This window comes from Haematobia irritans, chromosome 3 (genome assembly GCF_050003625.1).
Source record: "Haematobia irritans isolate KBUSLIRL chromosome 3, ASM5000362v1, whole genome shotgun sequence".
In the NCBI taxonomy this organism is placed as follows: domain Eukaryota; kingdom Metazoa; phylum Arthropoda; class Insecta; order Diptera; family Muscidae; genus Haematobia; species Haematobia irritans.
In genome coordinates this window covers 38096023-38113517 of record NC_134399.1, presented here as the reverse complement: position 1 = coordinate 38113517, position 17495 = coordinate 38096023, and the positions used below count along the sequence as shown (strand labels likewise).

The window sequence follows — 17495 nt, the reverse complement described above, 5'->3', positions numbered from 1 at the left end:
AGAACGTTAGGTTATATTGCTATATTTCCTTAAAATTGTACCTTTGTCAAGAGCACATATAGGGTCAAAAACCGACATTTTAATATGTTAAAAATGGACAATACAATTGATCAATTCAGTTTATATTCTAGTAAAACCTACTTTTTATCACCGTGAAATTTCACCCATACAAATACACCAGCACTTCGTTTTTCGTTGTTCGGTTAAAACCCCTAATGGAATCTAATTTGTCGAAATATTTCTTTAGCTACAAATATAGGAAGTGTTTTTCAAATTTTGTTTCGCCGGAGTCGGAGTCGAGCAAAATTTTTACGACTCCGGTTTCGACTCCACAGCCCTGGTTCATACTCACCATGGCTAAGACTTATTTTGTGAAAATTTTTAACAAATTTACACGAACGCGAACGTATCGAAAAAGTATACGTTATCAAGTAATACGCTACGACGAGAGATTTTCATATGAAGCTACTATATATGATCCATGGTGGTTCATCCGGCCAAACTTACGGCAGCATATGCTTGTTTCTCATTTCATATATTTCGTTGATGCCCCAAAAAAAATGAGAATAAAAACGCATCACAATTCTTGTTTCGTCTAGTAGTTGTACGAATTTTATTTTCCTTTTATTATATTTTTTTATTTAAGATTTTTCATACATAACTTAACATAGATTTCGAAATTTACAATATTAAATATTGAATTTTTATTTGTTTTTTGTTACATTTTCTCTTGGTTTATATGCTTTGCTCATTTGCTGGCTTGTCTGCTTGTGCTCGTATGTTCGGTTCGTATGCTCGTAAACGAACATACCTCATCTTTGTAGTATATGGATTGTGGTGGTTTGGGTTTAGGTTTATAGCAAGTATATATATGTATGTATGTATTTTATATTGTTTTTGTTTTGTTATATGTATATGAACATACTACAATCAAAGTATTATTTCTATATAATACATAATGTACTTGTATATAAAAATATGTATGTCATCTGGTATACATATCCATATTCATATACAATGGTTGCATCTATTAATCTGGGCATATCTATCTATACTCGTACATGATCACTGTGAGTAATGCATCCTTTTTTGTGTAAACATCCCAGTTATCTCATGGTAGGCATCGTATGTAAATATATGCAAGTGGTTTTGTGTGTTATTGGTGGCTGTGCAGAAGTAGTTTGCTTTTGATATTAAATGCGATATTTCAAAAATATATTTTAATGGACATTCACAGAAATAGACAAGAGAAAGAACCAAACGCACGACCCAAAGACAAAATGAGTAGAGGGGCGTGTGAATAAAAAAATAAATACGAGTATATTAAAAAAAAAAACAAAAGAAGTACTAACACAGTATCTGGATGTGTACATGGAGATAGATTCATTCTCATTGACTACATCTATTTAAAATAAAATACATAACAGGAGTGGTAAGGTAATATAGGTGGAAAATGTATAAAGGGATAAAAACAAACAAGAGTATCAGAAAAACAAAAGCATTCATATCGATCGATTTTTGTAGAAGAAACCCGCTTTCGCTATTTTTTCTAACTGGCTATAATTGCATCACTATCAGTATTCTCAAATCGATTGATGTGGATTTTTTTGTGTTCTTTACGGATTGGTTACAATACAGGGTTACATAGTTGCTGCCGTTGCCATTATCGCTGCCGTTTTCTCCATTTCTTTTTGCAAAATATGTATAATATAAATAATAAATATGCTTAGTAAAAAATATATTAGGAATAATATAATATAGTTTTCTGTTTTCTATACATAAACAAATAGGCATGCTAAGTGATGCGCCGTCGGCGTCGAAGTTGGCGGCGGCGGCGACACATTCATGCATATCATCAGTTTTTCTATATTTCCCATCACTATTAACAGCATTGTAATATTTAACAGCGCTGCAACAGTTGTTCATTGGATAACACAACAGCCCTTTTTCTTATTTTTCTTTTCGTCTATTACAACATGACTAGCCGACGTAGGTCCAGGTACCACTTGCTTTGAGACTTGAGCTAGAGATGTAACACCATTATTTTCTGTGGGCTTTGTTGCTCCTCCTGTTGTTGCTGCGGTTGGCTGCACCCTATGAGACCCATTTGTACCATTTTGTGCGGACTGATTTTGCGATACCTGTAACAAAAACAATATAATGATCGTTGTGGAAAAAAATAGTTTTCTCCCCATTTAGCACTTACATTGGTTTTTGATATATCTTCAGTTACAACTGCACCATTACTAGTACCATTACCCTGTGATTTTCCATTAGCTATCGCATTATCTTCTGTTGGTGTAATGGGTTTGCCTCCTACAAAGAAAAAATATATATAGTTGGTTTAGTATTTGGAAAATAGAAGCGGAGTGATCCTTTGGAGGGGTGTTTATATATTATGGGTCATTCACTTTGACTAGACTACATACTCGTAGTCATATTACAGATTAAGTCAGTTTTTCGAATTCATTGTTTAATATCAGAAGATTTATTCGAGTACGAGCTTTTGATCCTAGCCTCGCTTCAAAAGTTGTATCATTTTTCATGACAATAATTACTTGATTTTATTAAGCAAGCATCGCTTACTTTTCCCAAAATTTTATTTCTAATGAAAATTTGCTCAAATTTATATGTATATAGAAAATGTTCTCAAAATTTCATTTCTATATAAAATTTTTATTTCTTTAGAAAATTTTGTCTAAATTTCATTTCTATAGAAAATTTTGTCAAAATTTTATTTCTATAGAAAATTTTGTCAAAATTTTATTTCTATAGAAAATTTTTGTCAAAATTTCATTTCTATAGAAATTTTGTCAAAATTCCATTTCTATAGAAATTTTGTCAAAATTCCATTTCTATAGAAAATTTTCTCAAAATTTCATTTCTATATAAAATTTGTATTTCTTTAGAAAATTTTGTCTAAATTTCATTTCTATAGAAAATTTTGTCAAAATTTTATTTCTATAGAAAATTTTTGTCAAAATTTCATTTCTGTAGAAATTTTGTCAAAATTTTATTTCTATAGAAAATTTTTGTCAAGATTTCATTTCTGTAGAAATTTTGTCAAAATTTCATTTCTATAAAAACGGATCGTTTACTTTCCCGCCTCTTCAGACCACGGGACAACATACCATATCCCCATTTCGTAGCGAAAGAATACGTATAATCTTCCAGATCATAGTGGGTGGAGGCAGAGGGTTGATACCAGCTACATAGAAATAATCTAATCAGCCTGTTATAAAAAAAAAATAACAACGCAAACAACTAAAGAAGATATCTAATTATGCAGATATGTTATTATCCTAGATTTAATTCTATTTTTGATTTATTCTTTCTTTCCGAGGCCATGTAAAGAAATGGCAACGGGTCTTAAACTATAAAATAGGGGTAAAAAAAAAAAACAAAAAATAAATTAAAAGATATGATTAATATTAAAAAAGATATAAAAACTGACAATTTAACAGAAAGAAAAATATTTTATTGCATATAATAATGCGAAAATTTGTCCATATTGGCTCAATATTATTAATTATAATAATTTCCCTCTATATAAACCAATTATATAGAGGGAAATTATTGTAATTATTTTGAGCCAATATGGACCATTTTTCGCACGGATAATTAGAGTCAAAATTAGGTCAAATTTCAATCGGATCGGATAAAATTCGGATCGATTTATATGGGGGCTATATATAATTATGGACCGATAAGGACCAATTTTGCATGGTTTTAAGAGGGCTTATATATTTGGTTAGGCTTGGTATAAGTAATGTCACCCCGATATTTCAGGCTCACTTAGACTATTCAATCCATTGTGATACCACAGTGGTGAACTTCCGATTCTATGTTCAGCCCAATGACAAGGGACCTTCTTTTTATAGCAGACGTTCCACATTGGGATGAAACCACTTAGAGAAGCGGCGGAAAAATTTTTGTTTTTCGGTCGAAACTGGGTTTGAACCAAGGACCCTGTGTGTACAAGGCGGATATGCTAACCATTACGCCACGGTGGCTCCCTAGAGCATATACTAACATATATATATTCATGGACTAATATGGACCAATTTTTTGCATGATTTTTAGAGAGCATATATCAGGTATACCGGTGTAAAATGAGCGTTTTTTCATGTGGCTCCCATTTTCCACACTCTTGGATCTTTCCCATGGCTTTTAAACGATCGGAAATTGTTTGTTGTTTATCATTTAACATTGCTGTAATTTGTTTTTGACTCTCTATCCAATATCGTTTGCAATTCGGCGTCTTCAAACTTTTTTTGTGGTCTTCCGTGTTCTTCATTTCTAACATTAAAATCATTATTTCTGAACCGTTGAAACCATATTTTGCATGTTGCTTCCGATGGAGTATGATCACCATATGCCGACAATCATTCAATGCGACTCTGCAGCACTTTTCTTCAAATGAAAACAAAAAATTAATGCTTTCCGCAAATCATCACTTTCTGGTACAAAATTCGGCATTTTTAACACTATGAAAAATATGATGTTGTATGTTAAATCAATTGATGTATACTAAATATTTTTCATAGATGTATCAGGCTCATTTAGAATATTCAGTCCATTGTGATACCACATTGGTGAACTTCTCTCTTATCACTGAGTGCTGCCCGATTCCATGTTAGATGTCATAGCAAACAAAGAACAAAAAATAAGGGATCGTTCACAACATAGGTTCCCTATCGAGACATTTGAACCTTGACGCTCACTTCATACTGGTATACCTGGTATTAACAACACGCACCAAATGTCAACCGGATCGGATGAAATTTGATCTTCCAAGAGGGTTTATATTGGGGCTATCTCTAAAACTGGTTCGATATGACCCATTTGCAATACCATCCAACCTACATTAATAGCAACTACTTATACAAAGTTCAAGTCATTTTCTTTCGGAAGTTACCATGATTCCAACACCCGGACAGACGGACATCGCTAGATCGACTCCGAATTTCACCAGGACTGAGAATATATACACTCTATGTGGTCTGAGGTCAATATTTCGATGTGAGGAAGGGTATAAAAAATAACTGAGACAATCCTGCCGATAAAATTTTAGATGTACGGCGTCTGACCTTACCATACTAACCATTACATTGGCTTAATTTATAAATTTTGGCTACACTAATCAGAAATATTACCTCACATTGTTTTATTTTATCACTCCAATTGCTTGAATTTATTGCATTTTTAAATTTACTTACCACTTATCATTTTAACAATTTCATCAGCCTCTCTAGATAAATCGCCGCCAGGGCGAAAGGGATTATCCCAGCCAGAGTCAGTACTGTATATAGGTTGAAAAAAAAAACGTGGAATTAATAAACAACTTATGATCAAGAGATTTATTCCATGTGACTTACCTTTGCTGTCGATCATAACCAGGAATTGGTGATGCTGTCGTCATAATGTCGTCTAAATTACAATTATAGTTACTTAAAGAATTATCTAAGTTATCTTCGAATTTCGGAAAATACTCGGGAGGGCAAATTTGTTGTGGTTTACTACTTTGATATATTGATACTCGTACAATAGAACGTTCTGACCTAAAAATAAAGAGAGAAAAAAGTATATTATAATTATTAAGAAAATCAATATAAAAAAGAAAAAAAGACTATATAACGATTTTTATTTATTAAGGCATACATTTACTACTATTAAATCAATTCTAGCTTAAAATCACGGATCGTTATATCTACGCTATAGATCAAATTTTAAATTCTTGTTGTGTTTAGACCATACACACAAAAAAATTTTTTCTGATTCAATCACGAAATTAATTGATCCAATTAATATTTTAATTGAAATGTCTTCAATCATAGAAATGATAGTATCAATTATAAAATTAATTGAAGGTCAATTAAAAAATTAATTGATCCAATTAAAAAATTAATTGATACTATTAATTTTTGTGATTGATTTTTGTTTCAATTAAAAAATTTGTTGATTCAATTAAATTTTTAATTGAAAATTTTTAAAACTCAATTAAAATTTTAATTGGAAAAATTTTGTGAAATTGTGTACGTATGAAATATTCGTTTTCGATTTGCCTGAAATCTTAGGTTTATTCAGACTCATAAACAGATGTGCGAGACATGGCGGATATAACCACATATAGACCGATACCTATTTTTCATCATGAGTATCTAGAAGTCTTAACTTTTATCCAATTTGTCTGAAATTCTAAATATGGGGTTATTTGAGACACCTGAGTATGGTTTATGGCCCCAGAGTCGCAATTATTATCCAATTTGTCTAATACCCCACTCACATTACACTTCCAAAAATCCACTTTAACTAGATTTCAACTGTCATTTGCGTTATATATTATTATATTTGCCTTATAAAAAATGGATTTCAAATCCACTATTAGCAGATTTAGAGACTAATGTGAATGGGCTATAAAATATGGAATTCGAAGGTATTTTTAACCTCCAAAAATGTTGTAATATTTCGGAAATCAACTTTTTGAAGTTGACATTATTTTAATTTACAATTTCATGTACACCCAGAGAAGCAATATGATCAACTCAAACATGTTTTAAGAGCAAAATGTTATTTTTGGGTGGTGACCATGTAACATGGTTTTCGCAACCATGTTATTTTCTCGGAAATCATGTATTTGATTTTGGCAAGCAGGTTATATTTGACGAGAAAATAACATTTTAGTGACAAACATGTTACATTGTCACCATACAAAAATAACATTTTGCTCTTGAAACATGTTTGAGGTGATCATATTCCTTCTCTGCGTGTAGACAATTTTAAAGTTTTAATAAGGGATTGCAATCAGAATCATAATGTCGGATTTCTTTTGAAAAAAATCGATAAGTCGAAAAAACGATCAACGTTTGTTTCCATAAGACAACACACTCAAAATCCCTAGTAGAAAATATATAAGTTAGTAGAAAACGTAGTTTTGTATTTCAATCTTCAACTATTTTTTGAATTTACAATTAACTTTATTAAAGAAAATATGTACCGTTTGGTCGACCACCCTTTGCAATTCCAAATTGCAAATTGTCTTCAATCCAACTTTATTCCATTAAGGGTGTATTGCCCTTCCAGTCATTAACGATGTTTGTGGTCTACCATTGTTCTGATAGAAGATAATCCCTCTCCTCAATGGATCAGTTCTGGCCGTATTTTTCGATTGCTATATTCAATCTCATCCATTGTTGACAGTAAACTTTAGAACCACTCGTTCGACCAGCCTGGGGCAGCTCATAGTGGACGATCTATTGTCACTGAGCGCGGTGCATCTTTCACATCGAAAATTCCAGAACGATAGCGAGCGAACCATTGTTGGGTGACACGATCTAATACAGCATCGTCTCCGTAAACTTCCCAATTTTCGTTGGTGACATCTGTGGCATTCTTCACTTTTTATACAAAAAGTTCACAATATAAGAAATCCGAATTTAAATTTTTAATTAAAGGAAACTGAAAATGTCACTTTCCCAACACCATATGTTCATGGTTGCCACTCGAGCCAAAAATAATCTACCAAAATTTGGAGACAATTTTACCAAAAAACTAACAACAAAAAAAAAAAAACAATTTTATTTTGCAAAATCTTATTTCTCAAATTTTTATACCCTCCATCATAGGAAGGGGGTATATTAACTTTGTCATTCCGTTTGTAACACATCGAAATATTGCTCTAAGACCCCATAAAGTATATATATTCTGGGTCGTGGTGAAATTCTGAGTCGATCTAAGCATGTCCGTCCGTCCGTCCGTCCGTCCGTCTGTTGAAATCACGCTAACTTCCGAACGAAACAAGCTATCGACTTGAAACTTGGCACAAGTAGTTGTTATCGATGTAGGTCGGATGGTATTGAAAATGGGCCATATCGGTCCACTTTTACGTATAGCCCCCATATAAAGGGACCCTCAGATTTGGCTTGTGGAGCCTCTAACAGAAGCATATTTCATCCGATCCGGCTGAAATTTGGTATATGGTGTTGGTATATGGTCTCTAACAACCATGCAAAAATTGGTCCACATCGGTCCATAATTATATATAGTCTCCATATAAACCGTTCCCCAGATTTGGCTTGCGGAGCCTCAAAGAGATGCAAATTTCATCCGATCTGGCTGAAATTTGGTACATGGTGTTGGTATATGGTCTCTAACAACCATGCAAAAATTGGTCCATATCGGTCCATAATTATATATAGCCCCCATATAAACCGATCCTCAGATTTGGCTTGTGGAGCCTCTAAGAGAAGCATATTTCATCCGATCCGGCTGAAAGTTGGTACATAGTGTTGGTATATGGTCTCTAACAATCATGCAAAAATTGATGCACATCGGTCCATAATTATATATAGCGCCCATACAAACCGATCCCCAGATTTGGGTTGCGGAGCCTCAAAGAGAAGCAAATTTCATCCAATCCGGTTGTAATTTGGAATATGGTGTTAGTATATGATCTTTAACAAACGTGCCAGAATTGGTCCATATCGGTCCATAATTATATATAGCCCCATATAAAACATTCTCCAGATTTGACCTACGGAGCCTCTTGGAGGAGCAAAATTCATCCGATCCGGTTCAAATTAGGAACGTGGTGTTAGTATATGGTCGCTAACAACCATACCAAAATTGGTCCAATCACACAAAAATTGGTCTATATCGGTTCATAATAAAATTTTCATCATTGTCAATATTTTATTTCTATAGAAAATTTTGTTCAAATTTTATTCGGTTCATAATCATGGCTGCCACTCGAGCCAAAAATAATCTACCAAGATTTTATTTCTATAGAAAATTTTGTTAAAATTTTATTTCTGTAGAAATTTTTGTCAAAATTTTCTTTCTATAGAAAATTTTGTCAAAATTTTTATTTTTATAGAAAATTTTGTGAAAATTTTATTTCTATAGAAAATTTTGTTAAAATTTTATTTCTGTACAAAATTTTGTCAAAATTTTATGTCTACTTTGTCAAACTGAATTATATACGTATTGGATCGATCTTTTTTGATTTAATATATACCACGTATGGACTTACATACAATTTAGAAGATGGTGTTAGGAGGTTTTAAGATACCTTGCCATCGGCAAGCGTTACCGCAACTTAAGTAATTCGATTCTGGATGGCAGTGTTTAGAAGAAGTTTCTACGCAATCCATGATGGAGGGTACATAAGCTTCGGCCTGGCCGAACTTACGGCCGTATATACTTGTTATTTCTATTTATTATTATAGGAAATATTTATGGTTATAGGAAACATTTTCAAAATTGTATTTTTATAGGAAATTTTCTCAAAATTTTATTTCTAATGAAAATTTTCTCAAAATTCTATTTCTAAAGAAAATTTTCTCAAAATTTTATTTCTTTAGAAAATTTAGTCAAAATTTTATTTCTATAGAAAATTTTATCAAAAAATTTTCCTATAAAAATTTGGGAACTATCTCTAAGTTGGACAGGAATATTTTGCAAAATCTACAAAAACATCAAGAATTCTACCAACCTACCAAACAGTAAAAAAATTCTACCATTTTTGGTAGAATTCTACCAATTATGGCAACCGTACATATGATACAAAACAATGTGATTGCTAGGACTGGAGGAAAAGGAATCAAAAAAAAAAAAAACAATATAAGTTTCAACCCTGCCAAAGTCAGCGTCGATTTTACTGGTTCATTGTTTTGCTCTTTTTTCAACTAGCATCGAAATATAAAAACATTAACGCATTAAATTTGAATTACCTAAATACAATAGCATCAGATTGCCAATTGTTTGGCATGGCATCTCATTTGAAAACAATATTTAAATTCAAATTAGAAAGTTAACAAACACTTTTCTATTCATTAGGACACCGAACAATACACAATACAATGCTGCGCAAAAAAGCAAACAAAGGCCCACCGCGTAATAAAAAGTTAATATGTGTATGTTCTAAAGTTAGAACAATTGTTTCAATTAAAGCCGAATATCTGATAAAATATTCGGCGATGTATAGAATTAGACTATTGTGCCGAAGATGTATATCGAAGGAAATAATTTCATAGTTTATTTCATTCATATTTAGTTAAAAGTCATGTTTTGTACAAAAGAGTATGAGTAAGAATTTTTCAGAACTACAATACCAAAGTTTATTTATTAACCCAGAGCTTCCCAACCCAATTTGCTTTTTTCAGGCTGAGATTTCTGCGATCACAAAGGCTGCTGAGTCGCTGTTGATGAGGCCGTGATTCAGAAGCGATCAGCTTCTTCATCGACAGTCAAGCAGCTATAAAGGCATTGTGCAGTGCTGACATAAGGTCTAAGGTAGTCAGCCGCTGTCGTAGAGAACTCAAGGTTCTCACTGAACAGCATAATATAACTCTGTGCTGGGTACCTGGGCACTATGGGATAATAGGAAATGAGGAAGCGGATGTGCTGGTTAAGGAGGGCGCTCGTGGAACGAATAATGTCCTAGCGTACGTTGTTCCTCCACTGTTTTCTTATCATTACAGGATAGAGGTAAAATATGACGAACTATGGCGAAGACGCTGGGTTTCTTGGGTTGGTTGCAAGCAAACCAAGTAGATATGGGACGAAAAGAAACGTAGGAACTGCGAAATTTTGATGTCGATGAACAGAGAAGAATTGCGGCCACTGATTGGTATCATAACAGGACATAATACACTTGGGAAACACATAGTAAGAATAGGACTTAAAGACGATGATATCTGTAGATGGTGCCTGGATCCGAATGTTACGGAGGACTCGTACCCCTTCCTGTGCCAGTGTCCAGCTTTATCCTTTAGAAGAAACAAGTTACTGGGCTCCTTTTTCTTTCAGGCTTTCACTGAACTGCGGGAGTGCAGTTTAAGGGACATACTTGCATTCATCAGGGCCTCTGGTTGGTTGTTCTGAGATTTCTTTCAAAGAGAACGAGCAGGAGGAAGCTCTGGGACAAAGCGGACCGCATCGGAAGGAAGAAGATGGTCTTACTTCAAAGACATACCGCTTTTACGAAAGTATTCGAATTATTATTTTATTTTAGATATTTCTTTATTTTACATACATTATGTTATTTAATACTGCTTCCAAAAATATATTTATTACATGAATTCTAATCCTGACGCGAATAAATCCTTTTATAGATATAATTGTACGGTTTCCAAGCCATACCATATTTTTTGACCGAAGTTCAGTCCAGTGATTCAGCTGAGTTCTATCACAGGCATCAATTAAAAAACGTTCTCTAGTGATGTCGTTTTGTCTCAATTAAATACTGATTTTATTATGTGATTGAGCAGCGGAGTGGGAGGTTTGTTGTCGCTATAGCATGGTAAATATAAATCTTTACGTCCTAGTTAAGTGCAACAGTGCTTTCATTGTTATACTATACGCCAAAAATATATATGGGAGGTATAACAATAGAATCGTTCTATGACACCAATTTTGTATTTCGTATTACGGCTTTTTTGGCAACGAAATCATTTTTATAAGATAGATGCTGGCATTATAATCGGCTTCTGCTGCCTATCGTCCCATATTTAATGGAGTAAAAACACATTGCATAGGCTTTAAAATATTGCCAATCTGTATATTTAATTCCCTTCACAAAACATATATGGGAAATTTGGCACACGTAGTTGTTGTGGGGTATTGAATTGACATTGACCAGCAATGGTGGCCTTGACGAAACCACCACTTGCATCGAACCAGTCCAGACCAAACTAATCGGCAATGACTGGTTTTGCAGTTGTAGCAACAGCCTTCAAGTACCTGTTTTGGCCATATCCAAACTAGGTCAAGTTGAGACAATTTTTGGGATGAACAAAAAAAACGATCAAATAAACAAAATGTACATCGTTCGTGCGATTCAAAAGGAGCAGAGCCAAAAAGGTTGATTCTACAGTGAAAGTAATTACGCCATGGCTTTTGAGAACACACATGTACATTAGGGTGACTCAAAATGGCATCTTCTACTTTTGCGCCAAAAATTAAAACTATTTAGAATTAAATATTTATATATTTAGAATTAAGAAGTATATATAGTTTACTTAGAAAAGTGTGTTGCACTGAAAAATATATTGATCTAAGAAGAAAGATGAATTTACGGACATGCAATATACATTGTATTATTTTTAAGAATTAATAAAAAAAACCTTAACTGAAGATCACAAACTTAGGATCCAAATACATTTTTAGTGTAAAATATTATTTATTTTTATTCTATATTTTTATCCACACACAAAAAGTTTTTTTCTGATTCAATCACAAAATTAATTGATTCAATTAATTTTTAATTATTAATTAATTAATTTAATTAAATAATTAATTTAATTAAATAATTAATTCAATTAAATAATTAATTTAATTGAAATTTTTTAAATAAAATATTTGATTAAAATATTAATTGATTTGATTTGAAAATTTCAATTAATTTGTTAATTGATTCAATTAAAAATTTAATCTATTGTTGTTTGCGAAAACCAATTAATTTTTTCATTGACTCAATTAATTATTTAGTTGAACTTCAATCCAATTTTCAACTTCCTAATTAACTCCCAAATTAAATCAGTTTAAGTTTTTAAGTTAAATTGTTAATCGGAACAATTAATTGTTTCTTAATTATCTTTGTGCTTTTATTTTGATTAAAATATTAATTGTATCAATTAATTTTTTTATTAAAAATTAAAAAGTCAATCATTGTTTTAACTGTCTTCCGAGTTTGATTAAAAAGTTAATTGTATCAATTAATTTTATAATTGAAAAAGTTTTCAGATTCAATCAACTTTTTAATTGGAAATATTTTGGTGATATTTTTTTTGTGCAATTTCGCGACGCTTTGTTAATTGACTTTTTGTCAAAAAGTAAGACACAATTCTCTTTTAAATTTGAGTTTTGTGATACTACACTCAAAAAAAAGTGAACTCTCTATTTCACTAAAGCCAATTTAACTTTATTTTAGTTCATGGAATTATTATGTTTGGAGAAAGTTTCCTCTACTCTAATAATTTTTTGTGTACGTTAGTTAAATTAATTAAAACCGAGGAAAAATATATACACAAATGAAGGATAAAGATTAACTAAATTCGTGTCTTCCACAAAATAGTTCAATATTTCTTTAAATTTGTACATTTTATTACAAATGCGTTCATCATGAACTTCGTATGTCACTAAAGACATTCTTGTAATTTTGAACTCCAATTTTTTCCCTTCAAACTACAAAATTTTCTTTAACAAGTGAAAAAAAACTTAATAATGTCTAATAAATTTTCTTGAATTTGTCGAAAAATATTTACTTATTTTTATGACATCTGAATAAAACAGAAAAAAGTTGGCATCCATTAAATTTATGCTAAATTTATCTTATGTTTATTGCAAAAATAGTATATTGTTGTAGATTATTTTTATTTTTTTTTTTTTTTAATTTCCACAGCCCAATGATTTTTTTTTGTTCCAAGTATGTCTCAAAAATTTTATGAACTAAAAGTGGGTATAAATACAAATACCGTGCAAGTTCAAATTTTTGGTATAATAAATAGTAAAAATAGTAAGAATGAACAACTGATGGTAATGATTTGGCGCCAATGATTTATTTCGTTACTTTAAAAAATTACGAAAATTATTATTTTTATACTGTATTATGGACATTTTAAAAATAGAGGTAGTACGAAGTAGTTCATTTTTCATATAAATCTCAAATTGACCAAGAAAAAGCTGAGTTTTCATGAACCTGGTGAATTTCCGAATATAATATTCGCTGACACGAATATTATCCCGATTGAGCAATTCCCAGTCTGTAATTATCGCAAATAATCATCCCAAGTAATTTCCAGTATTTCATTAATTTTCTATTTGGGTCACTTTTGGGAGCATAATATGTACTAGAGGTGTGCGCGTGACACGAAATTTTCGTGACACGCGTGATTCACGCGTGAGTCACGTGATTCGTGAATGAAATTTTGACCAAATCACGTGAATGTGCGTGAATGGGACTGAACAAAAATGTGTCGTGCGTGATCGTGCGTGAACATCAAATTCTGTTCGTGAATGTGCGTGAGTAAATTTTTTTCAAAATCACGCTCACGACAAAATTCACGTTCACGAAAAAATTCACATTCACGAAAAATTCACGCTCACGACAAAATTCACGCTCACGAAGAAATTCACGTTCACGAAGAAATTCACATTCACGAAAACTTCACACTCACGATGACATTCACGTTTACGAAAAAATTCACGTTCACGAAAAATTCACGCTCACGCGAAAATTCACGCTCACGAAGAAACTCACATTCACGAAAAATTCACGCTCACGATGAAATTCACGTTCACGAAAAAATTCACATTCACGAAATAATTCACCCTCACGAGAAATGACATGTTCACGAGCCTATTTACGCTCACGACAAAAATTATATTTACAAAAACGTCTTGCTCACGATAAAAATTATGTATGAACAAGTAAGTAAAGTCTACAGTCGGGCGGAGCCGACTATATTATACCCTTCACCACTATGTAGACTCTCAACCACTTCAAATTTGCTGGGAGCTATATAAAGGTTTGCATTTCCAGATACAAATACTTTTAATGGAGACAATTTTTTGTACTTTTACAAAAACTCTAGAATTACAATTTAAATCGGCTAACGCCCTGGGATGAAACACAATGTTAACATAGTAAAAAAATATGAGAAATATGAAGCGAGAGAAATTTTAATGCAATTATACAAAAGAGCATTTATGATTGATCAGGTGATACATATGTATTCGAGATATAGGGCAATTTTAGTAATATTTACAATTTTTGATACTTAGCAGTGGCGACTTTACAGGGATATTGGTTAGATCCCGCCAAGATATATAGTCAAGTATGGGTTATGATATATTATTTGGTCAAGTCGGGCGACTTGGAGCCTTATTTAAAACTCAACCGTTCTGTGGAAATTCTGGCATTACAGTGTTTAGGATATGACTAAGATATGGGGAAATCATCACAGAATTTTGTGTCAAGTGTGGGAATTTTTGCCATATTTGTATAAACCGGAAAAACGAATATATGGAGGCTTTATCTAAATCTGAACCAAATTAGATCAAACTTGACACTCTTAAATATCATATTAAATATATTCTCTGAGGAAACTATCCAGTCAATTAGAGGAAAATCTCATTGAAAATAGGTCTAAAATATGAAACAGTCTACCATATTTCCCCAACTCTGGTGTACATATAATGGGAGCTATATATAATCTGAACCGATTTCGACTAAATTTGACATGCATAGTTAGAATAATAATTCTGTTATCTCTGCAAAATTTCACGTAAATGGGTGTTTAACTTTGGCCCCCGTAGTCATTTGAGTATAAATCGGGCGAAAGATATATATGGGAGCTATAACTAAATTTGAACCGATTTCAACCAAATTTGGTACACTTATCGATACTATTAAACGTACTCCCTGTGCAAAATTTGAACTAAATCACGGCAAAACTCTGGCTTTTGAGGGCATATAAGTGCAAATCGGACGAAAGATATATATGGGAGCTATATCAAAATCTGAACCGATTTCAATCAAATTTACCAAGCATTGGTAGAATGTCAATTCTACTCTTTATGCAAAATTTCACGAAAATCGGTAGTAACCTTTGGCCTCTTTGTTCATATGAGTCTAAATCGGACGAAAGATATATATGGGAGCTATATCTAAATCTGAACCGATTTAGCTGATATTTTGCAAGTTTTTCGAGACTCATAAAATATTCGGATGTACTGAATTTGAAGAACATCGGTTGATAAATACGCCAATTATGACCAGATCGGGGATAAATATATATGGCAGCTATATCTAAATCTGAACCGATTTTTTTCCAAAATCAATAGCGATTGTCTTTGTCCCAAAAAACGACCCTATGCCAAATTTGAGGACGATCGGACTTAAACTGCGACCTGTACTTTGCGCACAAAAATACATGAACAGACAGACAGACGGACAGACAGACAGACAGCCAGACAGACAGACAGACGGACATCGCTAAATCGAACAGACAGACGGACATCGCTAAATCGTGAACCTTCGTGAGTTGCATTTTACATCGTGAGCGTGCGTGAATAGTTTTTTTATGAATCGTGAGTGTGTGGATGTACGTTTCATTGTTCGTGAACGTGCGTGAGTAGTTTTTTTTCGAATCGTGAGTGTGCGTGAATAAGTTTGTTGTTCGTGAACGTGCGTGAGTTGATATATCCCGTCGTGGGCGTGCGGTAGTCACTATTCTGCAATCGTGAGTGTTTATCTTTGCAGGATTTTGGTTCGTGAACGTGAGTGAGCGTGAATCAATAAAAACCTTCGTGCGTGAATGTTACGAATTCATTCGTGAGCGTGCGTGAGTGTGAGCAATCCAAAAACGGGCGTGCGTGATCGTGCGTGAATGTTACGAATTCATTCGTGAGCGTTCGTGAGTGTGAGCAATTCAAAAACGGGCGTGCGTGATCGTGCGTGAATGTTACGAATTCATTCGTGAGCGTGCGTGAGTGTGAGCAATTCAAAAACGGGCGTGCGTGATCGTGCGTGAATGTTACGAATTCATTCGTGAGCGTGCGTGAGTGTGAGCAATTCTAAAACAGGCGTGCATGATCGTGCGTGAATGACATTTTGAATTTGTGAGCGTGCGTGAGTGTGCGTGAAAAATCCCTCACGCGCACACCTCTAATATGTACTAAAAAATATGCTTGTATAGATGCGCTGAAGAATTGCATCACACGGGAAAGATCCGAAATACCGGTAGACATTGTTTACATTGGTTCAGCTTGCAAAAAGTTTAATTTTACCACCTCCAAATGGCTCATAGAAGCAAGTTAATAATTGGTCATATCACACACAAAACAATTTGTCAGTGACCCTGTAAAATATGCCTGTATAGATGCGCTGAAGAATTGCATCACACAGGAAAGATCCGAAATACCGGCAGACATTGTTTACATTGGTTCAGCTTGCAAAAAGTCTAATTTTACCAACTCCAAATGGCTCATAGAAGCAAGTTAATAATTGGTCATATCACACACAAAACAGTTTGTCAGCTACCCTGTAGTCTTTTGATTGTAGAATAGATGTTGCATTGACATCTTTCTAAAAATCTATTAAACATAATTACTAACTATTTACTGCAAAACATTGTGACCTACATTAGAATTATTACATTCTATTGATGTCGAATGTCATAACATTCGAAATGAAATGCAAACAAAACCCCTCGAACACGTAGCTTAATCTAATCGGAATGCAAAGTAGCCATAAATTCAAAAGAAAAATTAACAACAGACATATCGCCAAAAGGCGTCACACTAACTATTCGTACTAATAGCGGTTGTGGTGTATAGAAGTGAATACTAAATCAACTTGTATGTGCCTTACATAATCGAACAGCCAGAAATATATAACATATGAACCGGGTAACCCTCGGGAACGATGAAAATTGGGGATGCAATTTTTAAAATAAAATGTTATGAAACAATGGTCATTTTCATTTAAATGG

At 33.1% G+C, this 17495-nt stretch overlaps 1 protein-coding gene across 1 annotated transcript in view; it reads right to left on the bottom strand.

Moving 5' to 3' along the window:
- Nucleotides 1-583: 583 nt before the first annotated feature.
- Nucleotides 584-17495, bottom strand: part of LOC142228011 (uncharacterized) — an 87464-nt gene continuing 70552 nt past the window's right edge. Inside the window, exons 3-6 of the mRNA XM_075298278.1 lie at nucleotides 5379-5561; nucleotides 5220-5302; nucleotides 2207-2316; nucleotides 584-2141 (exon numbers count right to left, since the gene is read on the bottom strand). Of these exons, the coding sequence (XP_075154393.1) occupies nucleotides 1923-2141; nucleotides 2207-2316; nucleotides 5220-5302; nucleotides 5379-5561 (595 nt within the window). The 3' untranslated portion in view covers nucleotides 584-1922. The remainder of the gene's footprint in view (nucleotides 2142-2206; nucleotides 2317-5219; nucleotides 5303-5378; nucleotides 5562-17495) is intronic.